Genomic DNA, 22,463 nt, shown 5'->3' on the forward strand with positions numbered 1-22,463 from the left:
CTGCCTTGTGCATTTTTTTATTAATAGAAATGTAAATATGAAACGGAGCTAACTTCAGGATGTTTAGGGATGTTGGGCATCTTAGCATGCAAATGGAAATGAAGTTTGGTGAAACTTGGGACATGTTGGAACGTTAGTATTTTTACGCCAATTACGATAAATTAGACATGTGACATTAGTAGTTTTAGCTGAGGGTCTCATTTGCAGACGTATCTGGCGCTAATATTCTTTCCCGCTGACTTTCTAATTTTGGAATCGATTAAACGTCGCGACATCTGTTCACTATTGGCTGTTATGCCTGTCTGTTGTTATGCGCTGGGACGTGATTGGCTGGTCTCTCAGCTCTGATTGCGTCTCATTGGTCGTTTCGATGGGAGGGAAAAGAAATTTGCTGCGATGTTTTGACTGCTTTGTGCAAGTGAGGGGGCCCTGAACCCGCAAAATGCTCAGTAAAATCTATAAAAACGTGACTGTGAAATCATTTTTAAAACATACAGTAATAAATTACATACCCTGGGCTGCTCTAAAATTGGACGCTTTGGATAAAAACGTCGGCAAAATAAAGTGGTGACGTCATTCATATGCAAATTAGCCCTGGAAACCACTCTGGAAGGGGCGGCATGGCGGACTTGTTGTAGAGACACGTCAAGTAAATATCTCTATATTCACAGATTACTGATGTCTGTATATACTATAGACTATAAACGCGACATGAGCTCAGCCACACTGCACTATATAATTACACCTCATTATGCTACATAACATACTGCCAATAACAAGCAGCTTCACAGTAATGCGCCTGGCAGGTCACGTGGTGCACAGAGGTCAAGAGGTCAAGATGACAGCCTCAGAACTTTATTACAGCAGCACAGCAAATCACACTGTACAAAAGTTAAAAAGATGTCTTTTAACAAAGTAAAACTGCCAACAAGATGTCCAGTTTTTATTGTCCTCTCCCCTCGCCTGCAGACAGACCTAAGACCATCTCGAACTCACCCACTGACAACGTGTCACAGCCGCTGTGGTCCAAATTGAGCAAAATTCAGTCTTTAGTGCGTTTTTTGGGACCCCATAGTGATGTTCGTTCGGATCGGCCCATCCCTAATTCGAACCGCTGAAAAGCCCTGTAGGACGAGGTTGATTCTGGGGTTAAAAATTCATGACAACAACCCCCCCCCTAGCGAATCTCCATACGCATTGAACCTCCTGATGTACACATACTGTACTCAGCACCAAAAGAAGGTGAGTACCAAAACACGTATCCTGCTTTTTATTAAACACTTTCCATTTCCATTTTTTATTTTACCCGGAGTCATGTGCACATTTCCTGTGCACATTTTAGAAGAAGGATGTTCTCTGTTCAGGCTTCTGGCTTCTGGTTTGATCTGTCCTTTTTTATGTCTAGATTGCAACTGTAATGGAATATTATAATGTTTAATGCAGGATTTTATTAGAGTATAATGACAAATTAGATTATTTAGAATTCTTTTGAATGCAATTTGTCGTTATTCTCTAATAAAATCCTGCAAGCACAGCCAAAATTGGAGGAGATGCTGGAGCCCCCCATGAGTAATAATGGAGGAGCAGAAAGCTACCCCTTGGAGGACGGTGATACCTTCAGCATCAACCCCTCAGAAGGCCTGAAGTCCCCTGGTCACAGATTACGCCTGGTCCTAAACTAAACTCAACCAGCGTCCTCATTAACAACAAGACTAGGTAGGGCTGAACGATTTATTGAATTTCAAACTGCACTTTGAATAAATGCCAAAAAAAAACAAAAAAACGCAGTGACGGGCTTCATCATTTAATGTCAGCAGGAAGACACATTTGAGGACATGCTGTGTTGGCTGGAGACAGTCAATTAGATTTTCTAGACTAGACTTAATCTATGAATGGGAAACTGACCCAAAGTGTCTAAACCATAGAGTTTTTTATAAATTAAACTCTACTACCTTTGTTTCATTGGGCATGTAGATGGCGAAGGAATTTCCCTTCGGATTAATTGTCTTGAATTAAACTGAAAGATGAAACCAAGATGAAAATGGAACTTTTTAGAAGTTTTGTTTGTCTGGTGCAGGGGTGGCCACATATAGAATAATATATTAATGGCTGTGCCACCCAGTAGAAGTGGTGGGTGGATTTTTAGCTCATTATTAATGAGGAATTTCAGTTCCTGTACTGTACAGTGCTGGTGGATGCATGCATGATAAATTACTGAGAATTTAAAAAAAGAAGTGTTCATATTTAAACACAACTGCCTTGTGCATACTTATTAATGGCCACGGATGGGGGTTTATAGCTGAAATTCTGAAACACGTCTGAGTTAATGATCACCTTGTTTTAATGAAGCAGCGTTGAACGGCGACCGCCAGAGGGTGCTAGAGCTTCAAACGACATTGTTCGGTAAAACGCTAATACTTTTATCAGGTAGCTGAACGACGTTTTAGACAAAGTGATCAGTTTATATTGAGTGTGTGCATCAAAGATGACGTCTAACACCCGTAATGTGGCCACATTTGTTGCGTGGCTTTGAAAAGCCACCTTCACTCTTTCCTGGCAGCTCATTGGCTGAAGGGTCTCGTCTGCAAATCTATGTAGCGCCAATAACGGCCCATTGATTTTCTTTACTTTTGGAAGCGATTAAAAGTCGCGAAACCCGCCGACCATTGGCTGCTGCGCCTGTCTGTCGTTGCACGCAGCGATGCGATTAGCCGTTCTCTCCGCTTTGCGCGGTAGGAGGGAAACGGAACGCTGTGATTGGCGCTTGGCCCCGGATGTCCCGCCTCCCCGCCGGACCGTCACGTCCTCTTCCCTCCCCGCACTCGCCCGCTCGTCTTCCCGCTCCTGCGCAGCTCGGCCCGGCCTCGACCTCCGCCTTCTCTCCCGCAGTCTCACGTCGCGATAGACCCGCAGCATGTCGGATTACAGCTCGGTGCCGCCGCCCGTAGCCGGAGCCGCCCTCGGGGCGGGCGGCCTGAAGAAGGACGCCTTCGCCGACGCGGTGCAGCGCGCCCGGCAGGTAGGAAGGAGCGCGGCCGGCGCGACGTCGGCTCAGGCCGGCGGGGCTAGTGGTAGTACCGCCGGCATGGCGGAGGCGCCTCCGGCGACTCACCTCCGTCCGAATCGGCGCCGACTTCTTTCATTCCCTTCCCCGCGCGGAGCGCGCCGGGTCCCGGATGGCCGACGGAGACGCGCCCGGTCCCCGCCTCACACGGCGCTGTCCACGCTGCTAATGCTAACAAGCTAACGCGCTAACTGTCGGTCCAGCTCACCCCGCCAAACCGGCTACCGGCGGCCCGGAGCCCGTGTCCTGGCGGTCCGGACCTCCCGCCGGAGGCGGGATCCTCGTCCCGCTCTTTATTAACCACTGTCCGCGCACGTTTAGCCAGGAGTCGCTCTCCTGAGGTCATTTCTGTTCGTGTTGGGACCCGTTCAGGCTTCTGCTGGATTTTAGTTTGATTTTTGTCTCTTGTTTTTATTTTTTTTTTTCGTCTCTAGATTGCAGCCAAAATTGGAGGAGATGCTGGAGCCCCCATGAGCAATAATGGAGGAGCGGAGAGCTACCCCTTTACCCCACAGAAGCGTGCGCTGGAGGACGGTGGTACGTCCGGCGTCGACCCTGCAGAAGGCCCGAAGTCCCCCGGTCCTGGTCCTCCTCTGACCCGGGAACCAGATGTTTTTTTTAACCAGCTCGACCGTGCATTCGTATTCTCTGGTTTTTAAAACCGCCCTCCTCGCCGCCGTAGTACCAGCAACGTTTAAGATGTTGCTTTGGTTTGCCTTCCTTCTCGCTCTGTTGTCCGGAGCGAATTAAAGCCGGTTCCCCGGCACCCGGTGTGTCCTCACCGTTCTTTTTATCAGTTTATTTGAGCGTTTTTAAAATTGAGGTTCACTTGTTAGAACAGCCGTCATTGGGAAGTTATCTCCCCTAAAACATCATCTCCACCGACCGCTGTGGCCTCGCTCGATGTAAAAAAAATATATATATTTTTAGTTCAGTCACACCAGACTCTGTAGAATTAGCGGGTTCGTTTTTATTTATTTATTTTTTCCATTTAAAACGGCGAGTCGACTTCCTGTCTGTGCCAAACATTGTGTTTGGTGAATGCCGTTGACGTCCCCTCTACTCCTATAGGTCGCTCTCCTCTTCATTAGCATTTAAAGCTACAGTGAAATGGTGCATCCTGGGAGATCTCACAGTGGGACTGGATCAAAGTGGCCGTAATTCTGCGTGTTTTTGAAAGGGACGTGCACCCCGTTCTCATCGACTGTCTTGTGCCTCAGATCAGCCGGACAGTAAGAAGCTGGCGACCCAGAGTGACCGGGACTCGGCGAGTGCCATGGGTGAGTGGCCCTCAACGGACCACCTCATTCACCAAAACCAAGGTAGTTCCCGCCCAAACGCAAAAAGACACTTGTAAATCGTTTTTTTTTTTTTGCGGGTGACCGTCCACCCGCCGCCGAGCCTCCGGCCCGGCACTGTTCCCCTTCCTCTGTGACGAGGCTCTGACGCCACTTCCTGTCTCTCGCAGCCTACGGCGCCCAGATGGCGGCCCTGTCCCAGCAGAGGTGAGCGGCGGCGGCGGCCTCCTGCGGTTCGGGAGAATAACGGGCCGCCCGGAGGACTCTGACCGCTCTGCTCTTCTCTTTATTACAGCCGACCCTCCAGCGCCACGGAGGAGTTCAGAGTCCCGGACGGGATGGTCGGACTCAGTAAGGGGCTTTTTATTATTTCCGGTCGCCATCAGCGGGTGAGGATCCAGACTCGTGATCGAAGGGTTGCGGGTTCGAATCCTGAACGCGAATTAAAGCCGGAGACGGTGTTTCGTCATAAATTTTTCGCTAATTTTTTCCTCCTTTTTCCGCCGCCGTGCAGTCATTGGTCGAGGAGGAGAGCAGATCAACAAGATCCAGCAGGAGTCGGGATGTAAAGTTCAAATCGCACCAGGTCGGCGACCGCATCACATGTTTATCGGACGGGCGTTAGTATGAGCGAGGTATTAATTTCTCGATTCGCCCGCAGACAGTGGCGGTCTCCCCGACAGGAGCGTCTCGCTCACCGGCTCGCCCGACTCCATCCAGTGAGTGTAAATGTTAAAAAAAAAAAAAATGGCCGAATGCACCACTTACCTTCCGGTCGTAGGTTCCAACTCTCGTCCCTCTCTCGTTCAGGAAAGCCAAGATGCTGCTGGACGAGATCGTGTCCCGGGGGCGGGGCACGCCCCCCTCGTTCCACGAGTCCACCAATGGCCAGGGAGGGGCCATGCAGGAGATGATCATCCCGGCCGGGAAGGCGGGACTCATCATCGGGAAGGGCGGGGAGACGATAAAGCAGCTGCAGGAGCGCGCCGGGGTCAAGATGATCCTCATTCAGGACGCGTCGCAGGGGCCCAACATCGACAAGCCGCTGCGAATTATCGGGGATCCCTACAAAGTGCAGGTTCGCAGCCAACCAATGGGGTTTCATGGACCGCTGTCCCGTGTTGCCGGATTGGTCGCGTTCGGTATTTCAGGGAAAGATAAGGAACAGGTACCATAGGGTGACTTCCAATCAGTAGTTACAGGGACAGTCCCCCCCCCCCTGTAGACTCTCAGGGTTAAGTGTCTTGCTCAGGGACACGATGGTAGTAAGTGGGATTTGAACCTGGGACTTCTGGTTCGTAGGCGAGTGTGTTACCCGCTAGGCTACTACCACCACACTACCATTTTTTGCCCAACAGCTTCATCCAGGAGGGTAAAACTCGCTCCTCTCTCTTCCAGCAAGCTCGTGAGATGGTGCAGGAGATCCTGAGGGAGCGGGACCACCCGGGCTTCGGGGAGCGGGGGGAGTACGGCTCTCGGATGGGCGGAGGCCTGGAGGTGTGTGTGAGTGAGGCGGATTGGAGTAGAGTGCCTTCTCGGTCTGGAACGCTCCTGAATTCTGGCTTGCGATCGGGCAGGTTCCCGTTCCCCGGCACTCCGTGGGCGTGGTGATTGGCCGGAGCGGAGAGATGATAAAGAAAATCCAGAACGACGCCGGCGTCCGGATCCAGTTTAAACCCGACGACGGGAGCGGGCCAGATAAGATCGCCCACATCATGGGTCCGCCGGACTGCTGCGAGCACGCCGCCAGCATCATCAGCGACCTGCTGCAGAGCATCCGAGCCCGAGAGGAAGGAGGCGGGGTGAGTCCATGTCACGTGGTCACATAATCGCTCGTCCTAGTCTAGTACGCTGGGGACACCGATTCTTTGTGTTATCAGGGACCCCCTGGGCCGCCTGGCACGGGTATGCCCCCGGGTGGGCGTGGCAGAGGGCGTGGCCCAGGCAACTGGGGCCCTCCTGGTGGGGAGATGACCTTCTCCATTCCTGCCCACAAATGCGGACTGGTGATTGGCAGAGGTGGCGAGAACGTGAAGGCCATCAACCAGCAGACGGGGGCGTTTGTGGAGATCTCCCGCCAGCCGCCACCCAACGGGGACCCCAACTTCAAGCTGTTCGTCATACGCGGCACGCCCCAGCAGATCGACCACGCCAAGCAGCTCATCGAAGACAAGATTGAGGTGCGAGCGGAGTCCCGCACCGCCTCTACTCCGTCCCTCGCCCCAGCCTGTACTCAAACTGGACCCATTTGTCCTTTCAGGCTCCACTTTGTCCAGTTGGACCTGGTCCTGGCGGTCCAGGCCCAGCGGGCCCCATGGGTCCCTACAACCCAAACCCCTACAACCCTGGGCCACCCGGAGCACCACCCCAGTAAGAGCTGCCGTTCGTACTATCACTATGCTCGTCCCTTAGTCACCGACGTAATTCATTTGTATCTTCTGCCCTGCCGTTGATGTCACAGTGGAGGACCTCCTGGTGGTCAGTACCCTCCTCAGGGCTGGGGAAACACTTACCAGCAGTGGCAGCCCCCCGGCCCCCACGATCCGAGTGAGTGTGAGGCCCGACCGCCGATATCTCCTGACACACGCGTGTGTAAAGTGTTGAGTAACTGACGGTCGCGCCCCTGCCCAGGTAAAGCAGCCGCGGACCCCAACGCCGCGTGGGCCGCGTACTACCAGTACTACCAGCAGCCGGGCGCCGCCATGCCCGGCCAGGCCCCCGCGGCCGCGCCCGCCCCGGCGGAACAGGGCCAGGTAGCGCCGGGCGCCGGCGGCCAGCCCGACTACACCAAGGCGTGGGAGGAGTACTACAAGAAGATGGGTGGGTTCCCGCAGGTCCTCCAAGTGGAGTTTTAGGCCTTAAATATCACTAAAGCGACTAGAAATACGTAGTTTCAAGGTCTTAAAAATAAACATTTTATAAATGTACACATTTGGTAAATTTCTCATTTATTTTGCATTTTGGTCCGAATTAGGGGAAGTATGCGGCTAGACGGCTAAATTCCGAGTTCGCCTTATTAAAAAAAAAAAATTTTTTTCTAAATCGAATGAAACAAGCCATGGAAACGAGTCACAAAAAATAAACTGAAAGTATTGCAGCTGCCCCCTAGTGGCTTGGTGCAGTACAGGTACTGAGTGTAAACTTGAACAAAAAGCTGTAGAATAATAACACAAATTAATATTGTATTTTAGAAGAGCGTCTGCCGAGAAACTCGGACGAATGTAGTTTTGCGACCCCGATTCGGCTTTGTTAAACTTCGTTTGTATTTCCACTTGTTTTAATGGTTCCGAGCTTACCGTAAGGTCTCGTCTGCAGCTCAGACCGGAACTCCGGCAGCCCCGGCGGCGGCGGCGGCAGCAGCGGCGGCTCCGGCGGCCGGCGGACAGACCGACTACAGCGCGGCCTGGGCGGAGTACTACAGACAGCAGGCGGCGTACTACGGCCAGACGGCGCCCAACCAGCCCGCTGCTCCGCAGCAGGGACAGCAGGTACGGCGCCGGCCCGAGGGCGGGGCCACGAGTTGTTCCTCGACGCGCGCTGACCGCCGCGGCGTTTTGTCTTTTCAGGCTCAGTGAGGATGAACCCAGAGGCTCCGCCCAGCTCCCCCGCCCCGTCAGCCCTCTGCTTACCGGACCAGCGAAAGCTCCGGCTGCTGTGTTTTCTGTTCTGGTTTCTGAGGAGAACTGAGGAGAGATTCTTGTTTCCCATGAGCCTCTGCTCCCAAAACAAGCAACTCATCTTTTACTTTTTTTTTTTTTTTATTATTATTTTCCCTCCCCCTCCACCCTTGATGAAATGACTGTAAACAAGGACCGACTGCGTCTGGCGAAGCGCCCCTCCGCCCCGCGGGCATCGCGTCAGCGCAGTCTCCGAGGAGACGAAGCTGACGAAGGGAACGTTCCGGATTTCACGTCACTTCCTGTCCCCACAGACTGGCACCTCGGCCGTGTAGTTCCGCTTCCTTTTTTTTTTTTTTTTTTTTTTTTTTTTTACGAGAAGACGACGGTCCGTTCCACAGCACAGTGATACTACTGCAACCAGGAAACTACATTTGTGTTCGTACGTGGTTCGTTTATGGTTTTTACTTTGCGAGCCCAGGGTGTGTGGGGTTTTTTTTTTTTTTTTTTTTTTTTTTATTAAATCTGTAGTGAAACATTCCTAGTGTTTAACTTTCCCTGCACAGTTGCCCCCCCCCCTGTAATTACTTTTCCTGTTCGAGACGTCTGTCCCGGAGCGAGAGAGAGTGAGAGTGTGTGAGAGAGAGAGAGACACACGGTACTTAATTCGTAATCAGACCTCCATTTGACTAGCGTTCTTTGGTTCGTAGTTTTTTGCTTTTTAATTTTTTCCCCTTACTGTTCCAGGAAGTCATGATTGTTATATAAATATATATTTTAATTTTTTTTTTTTTTTTTTTTTTTAATGCTTGTTTTTAAGAACTTCATAATAAAAGAAGATACAAATGTCTCATCAAAGGGCTTTTTTTGGTCCATTTTCTGTTTCTTAAAGTAGAGTAACTGACAGGGAATTGTACAGAATCTTTAGACATTGAGTTTATCATGTGGGAACCTGAAACTGTAAAGCTGTGAGGTTTAAATTAATTTACACCATGGATTTCACAGTGTGTGTTGTTGGCTAATAAAAAAAACAAAAGAATTGGATCACACTAGCTGAGGAGGTGTGGTGAATGTAGTGGATGAATTTCTTCCAACCTTCAGGTCAGCTGGTCCACAACGTCTTGGCACTGATGCGGAGATCTCTGGTCACATGACCAGCTGCTCCTGAAAGGCGTCGCCAGGTAAGTTTTATTAGCGGTTTTATTAAAATGATCACAAACTACTCAACTTTCTGAGTGGTGATTATCACAGTGCCATGTTCTAACTGAACTAGAACGTTTGATGCTGCAATAAAAGTGCAAGTGAATTTCATTTGATTTTATACAAGTACATGCAGCGAAAACCCATAATACATCGCAGGTCGAGACAATATGGTATAATAGGTATCATTCTATAATAAAACTAGACAAGGGAAGTTTGTGAACAAACTTCGATTTTGGCTTGGATAGCCGTGTAAAGGTTAAAAGAGAACAAGACAAAAAGGAAAAGGGGCGTGTTTTTTTCCAAGTGGTGTTGACTGGTAAAGTTTTTTTGGCTATTTGTGATTTACTGGGGGCGTGGTTTGTCAGAGGGTGTGGCCTCTCATGAGGGGTGTTGATTGTTGACCAGCAAAATGAATTTGACCATGGTTAATTTTGAAGGGACTCCGATGAAAGTGTGTACCAAGTTTCATGTCAATAGGTTGAAGTGTGTGGATCTGAGAATGGGTTTAAGTTCGGGAATGGGTTTAAGTACGGGGAAAAAATTGCACAAATAGGGACTGAGTGTGAATAGGAGGAGTGTGGGCGTGGCCACTGGGGAAAAAAGGGGTTCAACGGAAAAAGGGTGTCATGGAGATGCTGGATATTGAGTTTCAGGTGTCTAGAGTGAAAATTGTGGTCGTGTGAACCTGTCAAAAAGTGGTCCAATGTTAAGTCAATGGGAAAAATGGGTCAAAAACTAGGTGTGGCAGGTGGACGGAACCATATATCCTTTAGAAAAGCACAAGCACACCCCACGGCCATAGGCCGGATACATGTGTGAAGTTTGGAGGTTGTAGGGTGAAAACTGGAGGAGATGAAGAAAAACAATAAGAAGAAGTGGAAGAACAAGATTTTGGCTTTCCAAGCAAAAATAATTATTACGGTAATAATAGCTATATATCAGCCACTTGAAAGGCATGATTGGAGTAGGAAGTGTGTGATGTACCTTTCCATGACAGTCAACTACACCACAGAGAGACGAGATTCACAGTGCGCAAAACACGACAAAGGACATTGTGCACCGACCAATAAAATAGTGCAGATCAAGCCAAACATTTACATTTAAGGCATTTGGCATACCAGAGCGACTTACAACGTGCTTCCATGTTACCATGGATGAAGTGATCAGTTCCGGTTCACTAGGACCCCCAACTATGAATACAATCTTTTTATTCACTCTGTTCTAGTTTCTATACAGAAGTCAGACAAGAAGAAGGTTACAAGTTCATCTAAATCTTCTCTAAAGAGGAAGGTCTTGAGCTGCCGTGTGAAAGTTCTCAGTGACTGAGCTTGAAGTTCATTCCACCACCGAGGGGCCAAGACGGAGAAGAGTCTAGATGAACGTCTTCCTTTTACCTTCAGAGATGGAGGGACCAGGCGAGCAGTACTGGAGGCTCGGAGTATACGAGGTGCAGTGCGAGGTGTAATAAGGGCTGTGAGGTAGGATGGTGCTACTCCATGTTTGGCTTTGTAGGCCAGCATCAGTATTTTGAACCTGATGCGTGCAGCTACTGGGAGCCAGTGGAAGGACCGTAGTAGAGGGGCGGTGTGGGAGAACTTGGGAAGGTTGAAGATTAGTCGTGCTGCTGCATTTTGTATGAGTTGTAGAGGTCTGATGGAACATAGTGGTAGACCAGCTAGAAGGTAGTTGCAGTAATCTAGTCGTGAGATTAGGACTGGACCAGTATCTGGGTGGCCTGGGTTGACAGACCTGTCGCCTTGACATCTGTGGTCATGAAATCCTTTGAACGCCCGGTTTTAACCCATCTGAAGAACATCACGGGACAGCAGCTGGAGCCCCTGCAGTTTGCCTACCGGGCAAGCAGGTTGGTGGATGATGTAGTGAATATGGGGCTGCATTACATCCTGCAACATCTCGACCGCCCGGGAACCTACGGCAGGATCCTGTTTGTGGACTTCAGCTCGGCGTTCAACACCATTGTGTCTGAACTCACCTCCAAACTCTCCCAGCTCAGCGTGTCACCTGCTACCTGCCAGTGGATCACCAGCTTCCTGACAGACAGGAAGCAGCAAGTGAGGCTGGGGGAGATCACTTCTGGAACACGGTCCCTCAGTACTGGTGCCCCTCAAGGATGTGTCCTCTCCCCACTGCTCTTCTCCCTGTACACCAACGACTGCACCTCCAGAAACTCAACTGTGAAACTCCTGAAGTTTGCAGACTACACCACTGTCATTGGGCTCATCCAGGATGGTAATGAGTCTGCATACCGACAGGAAGTTGAGCAGCTGGTACTCTGGTGCATTCGACACAACCTGTAGCTGAACACGCTCAAGACTGTGGAGATGACGGTGGACTTCAGGAGACATCCCTCAACATTGCTCCCCCTCACCATATCAGACAACCCGGTGTCTATTGTGGAGACCTTCAAGTTCCTGGGCACAAATATTTCCCAGGACTTGAAGTGGGAGACCAACATCTCCTCCATCCTCAAAAAGACCCAGCAGAGGATGTACTTCCTGAGGCAACTGGGGAAGTACAGTCTTCCACAGGAGCTGCTGATCCAGTTCTACACTGCGGTCATTGAGTCTGTCCTGTGCTCCTCCATCACCGCCTGGTATGGAGCAGCCACTAAACAGGACAGGATCAGACTGCAGAGGAATGTACGGTCAGCAGAAAGGATCACCGGTGCCTCCCTGCCCTCCATCCAGGACCTGTACCTCTCAAGATCCAGGAAAAGAGCAGAGAGAATCTTCTCAGATCCCTCACACCCTGGACACAGACTTTTTGACCTGCTGCCCTCTGGCAGACGTTATAGAAGCCTGCAGACCAGGACCAGCCGACACAAGAACAGCTTCTTCCCCCTCGCCATCTCCCTCCTAAACAGCTGAAACTGTCACACTGCAAATCCCCTTCAACATTGCACACTGCACTTTATGTACTCTGTATATAGGATTTAGGTTTTCCCAGTAGATATAGTTATTTATAAACAGTACAAACAAATTCCACAACTTGTACAGGGAGTGCAGAATTATTAGGCAAGTTGTATTTTTGAGGAATAATTTTATTATTGAACAACAACCATGGTCTATGAACCCAAAAAAACTCATTAATATCAAAGCTGAATGTTTTTGGAAGGTTCTCAATGGGGTCCAGATCAGGTGAACAAGGAGGCCATGTCATTAGTTTTTCTTCTTTTATACACTTTCTTGCCAGCCACGCTGTGGAGTACTTGGACGCGTGTGATGGAGCATTGTCCTGCATGAAAATCATGTTTTTCTTGAAGGATGCAGACTTCTTCCTGTACCACTGCTTTAAGAAGGTGTCTTCCAGAAACTGGCAGTAGGAATGGGAGTTGAGCTTGACTCCATCCTCAACCCGAAAAGGCCCCACAAGCTCATCTTTGATGATACCAGCCCAAACCAGTACTCCACCTCCACCTTGCTGGCGCCTGAGTCGGACTGGAGCTCTCCGCCCTTTACCAATCCAGCCACGGGCCCATCCATCTGGCCCATCAAGACTCACTCTCATTTCATCAGTCCATAAAACCTTGAGATATTTCTTGGCCCAGTCTTGACGTTTCAGCTTGTGTGTCTTGTTCAGTGGTGGTCGTCTTTCAGCCTTTCTTACCTTGGCCATGTCTCTGAGTATTGCACACCTTGTGCTTTTGGGCACTCCAGTGATGTTGCAGCTCTGAAATATGGCCAAACTGGTGGCAAGTGGCATCTTGGCAGCTGCACGCTTGACTTTTCTCAGTTCATGGGCAGTTATTTTGCGCCTTGGTTTTTCCACACGCTTCTTGCGACCCTGTTGACTATTTTGAATGAAACGCTTGATTGTTCGATGATCACGCTTCAGAAGCTTTGCAATTTTAAGAGTGCTGCATCCCTCTGCAAGATATCTCACAATTTTTGACTTTTCTGAGCCTGTCAAGTCCTTCTTTTGACCCATTTTGCCAAAGGAAAGGAAGTTGCCTAATAATTATGCACACCTGATATAGGGTGTTGATGTCATTAGACCACACCCCTTCTCATTACAGAGATGCACATCACCTAATATGCTTAATTGGTAGTAGGCTTTCGAGTCTATACAGCTTGGAGTAAGACAACATGCATGAAGAGGATGATTTGGACAAAGTACTCATTTGCCTAATAATTCTGCACTCCCTGTATAATAACACTTACACACGTCCTTGCACATTGTTGTTGTTCTTGTTGTCTTCTTCTCTGTACTTGAGACACCATCTACCAGAACCAAATTCCTTGTATGTGCCTGCAATTACTTAGCCAATAAATTCAATTCTGATTCTGAGATAAGGGCGGATTCGTCCAATATTGTAGAGAATAAATCTACATGAGCAGGAAAGATTGCTGATTTGAGTCGAGAAGGAGAGTTGGTTGTCTATTGTTACTCCAAGGTTGTGGGCTGTTGTAGAAGAGAGCTGTGAGTTGTCCAGGTAAATAGCAAGATCCTGATGTGGTGAAGAATCTGCTGGAATGAATATTAGTTTAGTTTTGGTGGGATTGGGTTTGAGGTGATGGGCTGCCATCCAAGATGAGATGTCAGTTAGACATGCAGAGATTTTGGAAGCAGAATGTAGATCTGAGATTTGGCAGCATATCAATGGTAGAATAATCCATGTGAGGATCTTGTGTAGAGGGAGAAAAGAAGAGGACCGAGTACTGAGCCTTGAGGAACACCAGTGGAGAGTCTATGTGAAGCATAGCATCAATGCCTTCGTCTTGCAGGAACTGCTGATACACTCCTGCCTCATGAGGTCTCATGGTAGTGCCTCCATGCTCTGGACACAACGCTGACAAACACAGCAAAATCAGTGTTGCTTCCTACATGGACAGTTTGGTGTTTACCGAGGTGTGATTGACTTGAAGTTACACTGTGTTGTTTAAGTGTTCCCTTTATTTTTTGAGCAGTATAGTAAATATGTGATTAATAATCCTATAAGAATAAATCGTACATTTACACATATATTATTATACAAGTATATTTTGTTCTATTCTAAACAAATACAGAGATTGCTCTTCTCTCAGTTTTACTTGAATCCAGTATGTTTACGTTTATGTAATTTTAGGTACGATGCGAGTGCGAAGTTCATCCCACACTGTTCACAACGATAGGGTTTCTCTCCAGTGTGTAGCACCTGGTGTGTTTTAAGACTAGATGACTGTGAAAAACACCTTCCACACTGGACACATCGATAAGGCTTCTCTCCAGTATGTCTTCTCTGGTGAGAAATAAGATTTGACAGTTGTGAAAAACTCTTTCCACACTCTGTACACTTGTGCGGTTTCTCTCCAGTATGCACATGCCGGTGGGTTTTAAGTTCACTTAATGTTGCAAAACTCTTAGTGCAAATAATGCAGATATGGGGCTTCTCTCCAGTGTGCTTTCTCTGGTGAGCTTTAAGATTTGACAGTTGTGAAAAACTCCTCCCACAATCTGCACACTTGTACGGTTTCTCCCCAGTATGTCTCCTCTGGTGTATTTTAAGGTCTGTTGCCTGTGAAAAGTTCCTTCCACACTGCTCACACTGATAAGGTTTCTCTCCAGTGTGTATTCTCCGGTGTTTATTAACACTAGACGATCGTGAAAATTTCCTCCCGCACTGTTCACACTGATAAGGTTTCTCTCCAGTGTGTGTTAACTGGTGTGTTTTAAGACCAGAGGACTGTGAAAAACACCTGCCACACTGGACACAGCAGTAGGGTTTCTCTCCAGTATGCACCCTCTGGTGCGTCTTAAGGTGTGTTGTTCTTGAAAATTTCATCCCACATTGTTCACAGTGGTAGGGTTTCTCTCCAGTGTGTATGGCCAGGTGTTTTCCAAGACTTGAAGACCGTGAAAAACACATGCCACAATGGATACACTGATATGGCTTCTCTCCAGTATGTCTTCTCTGGTGAGAAATAAGATTTGACAGTTGTGTAAAACTCTTTGCACACTGGTCACACTGGTACGGTTTCTCTCCAGTATGCACATGCTGATGGGTTTTAAGTTCACCTAATGATGCAAAACTTTTAGTACAAATAAAGCAGATGTAGGGCTTCTCTCCAGTGTGCTTTCTCTGGTGTCTACTGAAATTTGATGCTCGTGAAAAACTCATTGTACACTGGTCACACTGGTAGGGCTTCTCACCAGTATGTGTCCTCTCGTGTGCTTTTAGAGAGGCAAATTTTGAAAAACACACTCCACAATGCTCACACTGGTAGGGCTTCTCGCCAGAATGTGTCCTCTGGTGTGTTTTAAGGCTTGATGCATGTGAAAAACGCATCTCACACTGTCCACATGGGTAGGGCTTCTCTCCAGTATGGATCCTCTTGTGTGTTTTAAGGCTTGATGCGTATGGAAAATGCATCCCACATTCATCACAATGGTAGGGCTTTTTTCCATTACGCGTTCTCTGCTGTGTTTCAAGGTCACCACACTTGCGTCTTTTTTCAGTTATTTTCTTTCGTCTTCGCTCAGTGAATTGGTTTACATATTCTGCAAGAAAAAAATATGTAATGCATTAGTATTTAGTCTGAAGCACTGTATCACAGTTTATTGGGCATTAAGAGAACTAGTTACTGAGATTATGTGTCTTATGTGTTTATTTTTTTTAGCTGATGACTACTTTTATTAATGTGAATTTTAGGGCTGCAACTAACGATTATTTTAATAATCGATTAATCTGTCGATTCTTTTTTTTTATTAATTGTAGAATCGGATAAAAAACCAAAAACAAGAAAAGCATTCATTTCCAACCCTTTATTCAAAAACAGAACAAAAATCTTTAGAAAGTGCACAAACATGTTGCTCCTTGAGCTGTTATAATAATAATAAAATAAAAATGGACTAACACAAAAAAATACACATGTATGCTTTACATCTGCCAAATATAGACTTTTTTTTTTTTTTTTAAATAAAGTGCCACCTGAGCTGCCAGAACGATAAATAGTTTCTAAAAAAAATACACAATACAAAATCAGAAATTTTAACAGGATTTGTTTGAATGTCAGAACTTGTTCTCTAATCTACACTGCAGATGGACACACTCACAAACTCACATTCACAAACTCTCACACAAACACACACACACTCTCTCAAGCTCACTTATTCATTAAATTATTACCATCAATGTAGTAAGTACAACGTTCATTTATACACCACATTTAAACACAGCTTAAGAAGACCAAAGCACAGAATATACACTGCAAAAAATGCTTTTCTAACTTAGTAGTTTTGTCCTGATTTCAGTTCAAATATCTAAAAAATCTTAAATCAAGATACATTTACTAGACACATGAAATAGCATAAGAAATTATGTCTTGTTTTCTGAGAAAACACCTCAGAATTAAGTGATCGTTAAAACAAGCAAAATTATCTGACAATGGGGTAAGAAAACTAATCTTAATGAGATATAATCTCAAACAGAAGTTAAGCATCACTTAATATTCTCATGCTATTTTTCTTGTCTAGTAATCTTGATTTAAGATTTTTTAGATATTTGGACTGGAAACGAGACAAAATTACTAGGTAAGAAAAGCTTTTTTTGCAGTGTAGCTATACATGACAACAGATTGAAAAATTAATGGTCCAAAAAAGGCTAGTGAATAAAAACATGTCTTTAGTCTTTTAATGCAAAGTAACTATAGCACCCCTGCTTTACTACTGTTATTAACGCGCTAACGCTAACTTGTCATGCTTGTCAAGCTGGATAATGAGTAAACACCAGCACCAGGGACATTACGTTCCTCACTTCACAGCGGAACTAAAGTAGGATTCTGTAGTGACTTCCCCTGCTGCTGAACTCCCTTCTTCCTCCTCCTCAAACACACGTTTCAGGTGCTGGATCATTGCCGTGGTGCTCCCATGCCGCGCCATGTCTAGGCTACTACCACCCGTGTGGGTGGTAGTAGCCTAGTGGGTAACACACTCGCCTATGAACCAGAAGACCCGGGTTCAAATCCCGCTTACTACCATCGTGTCCCTGAGCAAGACACTTAACCCTGAGTTGCTCCAGGGAGACTGTCCCTGTAACTACTGGTTGTAAGTCGCTCTGGATAAAGGCGTCTGCTAAATGCTGTAAATGTAAATGTCGCTTTTGCATATTTTACTGTTTATTAAGTGTGAAATGCTCCCACACCTTGGATGGCGCCAAACTCTATGAGGCGCCAAACTCTGCTAGCATCTGTGCGCGAGAGAGACCGAGTGTGTTCACTCCGCTCCAGCTCAAATAAAAAAAAATTTTTAATAATCAAACGTCTCAGCGTCGCGCAACATAACGAATCGATTAGTAAATTTGTTGCCAACTCTTTTAGTAATCGATTTTTATCGATTTAATCAATTCGTTGTTGCAGCCCTAGTGAATTTTGGTTGAACTACAATGTTAGAGTCACTTTGCTCTGCTCACCTGCAGAAATGACATAATCCATGTCCCGGGTCTCATCATTTGTGTCTGGTTCAGAACAGTCCAGGACTGTACTGATATCTGAGATCAACATGAGATCATTTTGTGAGGAATTCTGATCCGCATTCCTCAAATTAGTCGATGGTGACAGACTGGGATCCATCCTGGGATTCTTGATATGAAAGAAATCTGGTTTCAGTTATTGAATTAAAATATCTCAACAGCTGCAATATTTATTAATGATTGTTTTGTACTGGACACACACCAAAGGGCTTTACTCAAACTTACTGAAAAACATAAATAAATGAATGGCATTAAAAAAAGAAGAAGAAGATGGGACCCTGGTTCCTGTACTCAGTTCAGGGACCTTTCAGTGCAGGACTGGAGCTTTATTAGGCCAATAAGAAACCGCGTCGTGTGACTTGGCGTGAATGGTACCAGATTCTGAACTGGTATTCGCTGATACTAATACGTTATTAGAACTATTCCCCCTATTAGCTTTAAATTAGGTTAAAGCAGAAACTATTCTGTCTCGTCACAGCCAGGAAAAGCTCCTCAAATTCGCCCCCCACAACAGAACAGCAGGAGGAGACGGACTCACGACATATGAACTAGTATCAGGCAGCAGGGTCCAGGTTCAGTCAGGACGGATCTCGGATTCTCCTCTTCAGATGAATTGTCCGTAATTTAATCCGTAATGTTATATTCGCCAACCTCGCCTTGTCCAAACAGAAACACGATTTGATGAAAGGAGCGACCGGAAGTCGGCATCACGTGACACGGGAGATTTCTGGACCGCTGGTGAGGACTTTTGCGTCTCAAAATCAAAATAAAAAAAATCTAACATCCAGAACCCATATACATTTTATAATGTGTGTTAATACATTACATTGGCATTGTAATATAAGAGTACGTTTCATAGCAACTTCGTATGCCAAAATCCTGTATCTGTAAACACCTGAATACGCAACTTCCTTGGAGAGGTGAACACGTCACTGGACGTTAGAAAGAGGGCGGGGTTAGAATGTAGAGGGCGGGGCTAAAAGGTAGGCTGGGAAAATGTGTTAGAAGGAGGTCGGGGTTAGAAGGTAGGCTGGGAATATGTGTTAGAAGGAGGGCGGGGGGTAGATGGTAGGCTGGGAATATGTGTTAGAAGGAGGGCGGGGTTAGATGGTAGGCTGGAATATGTGTTAGAAGGAGGGCGGGGTTAGATGGTAGGCTGGTAATATGTGTTAGGAGGGCGGGGTTATAAGGTAGGCTGGGAATATGTGTTAGAAGGAGGGCGGGGTTAGATGGTAGGCTGGGAATATGTGTTAGAAGGAGGGCGGGGTTAGAATGTAGAGGGCGGGGTTAGAAGGTAGGCTGGGAATATGTGTTAGAAGGGGGCGGGGTTAGATGGTAGGCTGGGAATATGTGTTAGAAGGAGGGCGGGGTTAGATGGTAGGCTGGGAATATGTGTTAGGAGGGCGGGGTTATAAGGTAGGCTGGGAATATGTGTTAGAAGGAGGGCGGGGTTAGATGGTAGGCTGGTAATATGTGTTAGGAGGGCGGGGGTTATGGTAGGCTGGGAATATGTGTTAGAAGGGGGGCGGGGTTAGATGGTAGGCTGGGAAATATGTGTTAGAAGGGGGCGGGGTTAGATGGTAGGCTGGGAATATGTGTTAGAAGGAGGGCGGGGTTAGATGGTAGGCTGGTAATATGTGTTAGAGGAGGCGGGGTTTATATAGGTAGGCTGGGAATATGTGTTAGAAGGAGGGCGGGGTTAGATGGTAGGCTGGGAATATGTGTTAGGAGGGCGGGGTTAGATGGTAGGCTGGATGGTGTGTGGGTGATGTGATTCGCTGTGATTTCTAAATTGCCGTCTCTTTATAATAACTTTTTTGACATGTACAGAAATGCTGTAAATCATAAGATTGCTGTCTTTGAACATGATTATTTGCTGAATTTACAATTTTATGCATATTTATATCCCTGGTCGGTCGTGTGTTGGCCCTCATGGAAGGTCTATAACCAGCGGCAGTTTAAAAATAAAAGCGGCTCTTTGTTTATTGCAGCATTGACCTCCCCAGTGTTATTAGATAAAAATGGTGGTCGTGCCGGTGCCGGTACAGATCTTTATTAGGAACACTTGTGACAGTATTACTGATAACATGTATAACATGGTTGGTCTGTAACAGGTATGTGCAAGTCACCAACGAACCAGTCTAAAAGTGAACTGATTCAATGAACAAAGCGATTTGAATCACTACATACATGAGCGGAAGTTTGTATGTATGTAAAAGGTTACTCATCGGTCATGGGGGTTAAGATGTTCAGTGTAGTAACCTGTTACGCTGTTATGGTTTATGTGTTTCAGCCATGTCTGACCTCTGGTTGTCATGTTTAATGCTGGGCGCTGTGGGGAGCTAATTAGCTGTTAGCCGTTTGCATGCTAACAGTTGACTTAATGTTAATGGTGCAGCAGCAGAGTTAGTGTTAATATGTTAAATGTGTTATTTGGTTGTTGTGAGTGCCATATATGATTTTGCTGCCAGGTTGACAGACATGATGTCCCAGATGTGCTCAGTTGGATTCAGATCTGGGGAACAGGTGGGAAAGTAATTTACATTTTACATTTAAGGCATTTGGCAGACGCCTTTATCCAGAGCGACTTACAACGATCTTCCATGTTACCATCGATGAAGTGATCCATTCTGGTTCACTAGAACCCCAAACTAGGAATACAATATTTTTATTCACTCTGTTCTAGTTTCTATACAGAAGTCAGACAAGATGAAGGTTACAAGTTCATCTAAATATTCTCTAAAGAGGAAGGTCTTGAGCTGCCGTGTGAAGGTGCTCAGTGACTGAGCTGGAAGTTCATTCCACCACCGAGGGGCCAAGATGGAGAAGAGTCTAGATGAGGGTCTTCCTTTTACCTTCAGAGATGGAGGGACCAGGCGAGCAGTACTGGAGGCTCGGAGTATACGAGGTGCAGTGCGAGGTGTAATAAGGGCTGTGAGGTAGGATGGTGCTACTCCATGTTTGGCTTTGTAGGCCAGCATCAGTATTTTGAACCTGATGCGTGCAGCTACTGGGAGCCAGTGGAGGTAACGTAGCAGAGGGGCGGTGTGGAGAACTTGGGAAGGTTGAAGATCAGTCGTGCTGCTGCATTTTGTATGAGTTGTAGAGGTCGGATGGTATATAGTGGTAGACCAGCTAGAAGGGAGTTGCAGTAGTCCAGTCGTGAGATTACTAAGGACTGAACCAGTAGTTGGGTGGCCTGTGTTGATAGATAAGGACGGATTCGTCTGATATTGTAGAGACGGAATCTACATGAGGGGGAAAGATTGCTGATGTGAGTTGAGAAGGAGAGTTGCTTGTCTATTGTTACTCCCAGGTTGTGGGCTTTTGTAGAAGGAGAGAGCTGTGAGTTGTCCAGGTAAATAGCAAGATCCTGATGTGGTGAAGATGAACCAGGCGGACAAGCAGCAGTAATATGGCAGTATATCAGTGTATGGAATTATCTAGTATGTAGTGTATGTGATATACTATGATAATAAATGGTGGTAGTAGTGATATGACAGTGATAGTGATCAGTTGCGTTTGTTCAGTTTGTAAGTTCTGTGGATGCTTTAAGGCTTCGGAGGTGGTTGAGGTGATGTGGAAGATCTTCTGCATCACACTACTATGTAAAAATGTTGAGAGTGGTTATAAAAACTCTCTCTACACACAAAAGCACTGTATTAAAACCACTCCAATCTGATGTGACCTAGTAGAAAGAGGCACAATAGAGGTTTCTAATTTATTAACACCAGTAAATTATTATTGCAGTTAAATGTAAATATTGTAAAAGGTGTAAAAAAGGTATCAATGTTACAGAGAAAAACAAAATGAAAGACAGGAGGAAAAGATAGAGAAAAGACAGAAAAGCCTGAACCAAGCTTCAGAGACGTCACCTGATCCAGGAGAAAAATAGGTAGAGAGAAAAGACTCAGGAGCTGGAAGGAAGAAGATGAAAAAAGTCCAGAGACCTCAAGTGAACATTCTTTCATACATTTGACTGCCAGGAAGTTGTCACAGACCAATCAGAATTAGTTGTTTCTGTCCTGTCACGCCCCCGGTGTCTCCCCTCTGTGGCAGGCAAAGGCAAGACGGGGGTCTCAGAACACATGGCTGGCATTTCACACCTCTTGCCATTTGACACAGATATGGAAAACGGAGGTGATGAAACATCATGGCCCTGCGACGTCCCATCTTACAACTACATCATCTATTATTGCACTGGTGTAGATGTGTGACTTTGCAAGGTAGACTGGGTTTAGAAGGCCACGTCTCAGCCAATCAGAAGTAGTAGAATTGGAGAAACCTAAACCTCATGGCAATAGGTATAAACAGGGCAAGGTGTAAGAACGTCAAAAGTGGACAAAGAAAGCAGTGGAGGGAAGTGATCTGCTGTCCTTGAGTTGGAAGGACAGGGAAGTGGCGCTTGGAAAAAAATGTCAGATGAAAGTAAAAGAAATCACCCTATAAACCACAAAGTCCCAGGTTCAAACCCCACTCACTACCATCGTGTCCCTGCGCAGGACACTTAACCCTGAGTGTCTCCAGGGTGGGACTGTGTTCATATGTGTTACCCGCTAGGCTACTACCACCACCCACCACACTTTTGTGTGCCTGTATGACCTCCCTGCAACGCCTGGACATGCTCGTGATGAGGTGGCAGATGGTCTCCTCAGGGACCTTCTTCCAGACCTGGACTAACCGCACCAGAATATGGTCTCACAAGGGGTCTGAGGATCTCATCTTGATACCTAATGGCAGGCGGCCTCTGGTGAGCACATAGAGGGATGTCCGACCCCCCAAAGAAATGCCACCCCGCACCATTACTGACCCAC

At 46.7% G+C, this 22,463-nt stretch overlaps 2 protein-coding genes across 2 annotated transcripts; one reads left to right on the plus strand and one right to left on the minus strand.

The window, feature by feature from the left end:
• Positions 1 to 2,813: 2,813 nt before the first annotated feature.
• khsrp (KH-type splicing regulatory protein) lies at positions 2,814 to 8,312 on the plus strand. The gene is made up of 16 exons (XM_028972214.1): positions 2,814 to 3,019; positions 3,499 to 3,601; positions 4,285 to 4,386; positions 4,533 to 4,569; positions 4,658 to 4,713; positions 4,877 to 4,948; positions 5,024 to 5,081; positions 5,173 to 5,440; positions 5,761 to 5,859; positions 5,940 to 6,164; positions 6,243 to 6,542; positions 6,623 to 6,732; positions 6,824 to 6,909; positions 6,994 to 7,182; positions 7,678 to 7,850; positions 7,929 to 8,312. The coding sequence occupies exons 1-16, from the start codon at positions 2,915 to 2,917 to the stop codon at positions 7,935 to 7,937; spliced, it is 1,992 nt and encodes a 663-aa protein (XP_028828047.1). The 5' UTR covers positions 2,814 to 2,914; the 3' UTR covers positions 7,938 to 8,312.
• Positions 8,313 to 13,662: 5,350 nt separating this feature from the next.
• LOC114785723 (zinc finger protein 271-like) lies at positions 13,663 to 18,356 on the minus strand. Its single transcript, XM_028972258.1, has 3 exons — positions 18,188 to 18,356; positions 17,590 to 17,758; positions 13,663 to 15,680 (listed from the first exon to the last, which is right to left on the minus strand). The coding sequence occupies exons 2-3, from the start codon at positions 17,747 to 17,749 to the stop codon at positions 14,230 to 14,232; spliced, it is 1,611 nt and encodes a 536-aa protein (XP_028828091.1). The 5' UTR covers positions 17,750 to 17,758; positions 18,188 to 18,356; the 3' UTR covers positions 13,663 to 14,229.
• Positions 18,357 to 22,463: the final 4,107 nt, after the last annotated feature.

Source organism: Denticeps clupeoides, chromosome 3, assembly GCF_900700375.1.
Source record: "Denticeps clupeoides chromosome 3, fDenClu1.1, whole genome shotgun sequence".
NCBI classification, from domain to species: domain Eukaryota; kingdom Metazoa; phylum Chordata; class Actinopteri; order Clupeiformes; family Denticipitidae; genus Denticeps; species Denticeps clupeoides.

Coding starts and splice junctions, on each gene's coding strand:
- khsrp (XM_028972214.1), top strand. CDS start 2,915: ATGTCGGATTACAGCTCGGTGCCGCCGCCCGTAGCCGGAGCCGCCCTC. Junction 4,714..4,876: donor GGACGGGATGGTCGGACTCA/GTAAGGGGCTTT, acceptor GCCGCCGTGCAG/TCATTGGTCGAGGAGGAGAG. Junction 5,082..5,172: donor GGCTCGCCCGACTCCATCCA/GTGAGTGTAAAT, acceptor TCTCTCGTTCAG/GAAAGCCAAGATGCTGCTGG.
- LOC114785723 (XM_028972258.1), bottom strand. CDS start 17,749: ATGGATCCCAGTCTGTCACCATCGACTAATTTGAGGAATGCGGATCAG. Junction 15,681..17,589: donor GGATTATGTCATTTCTGCAG/GTGAGCAGAGCA, acceptor TTTTTCTTGCAG/AATATGTAAACCAATTCACT.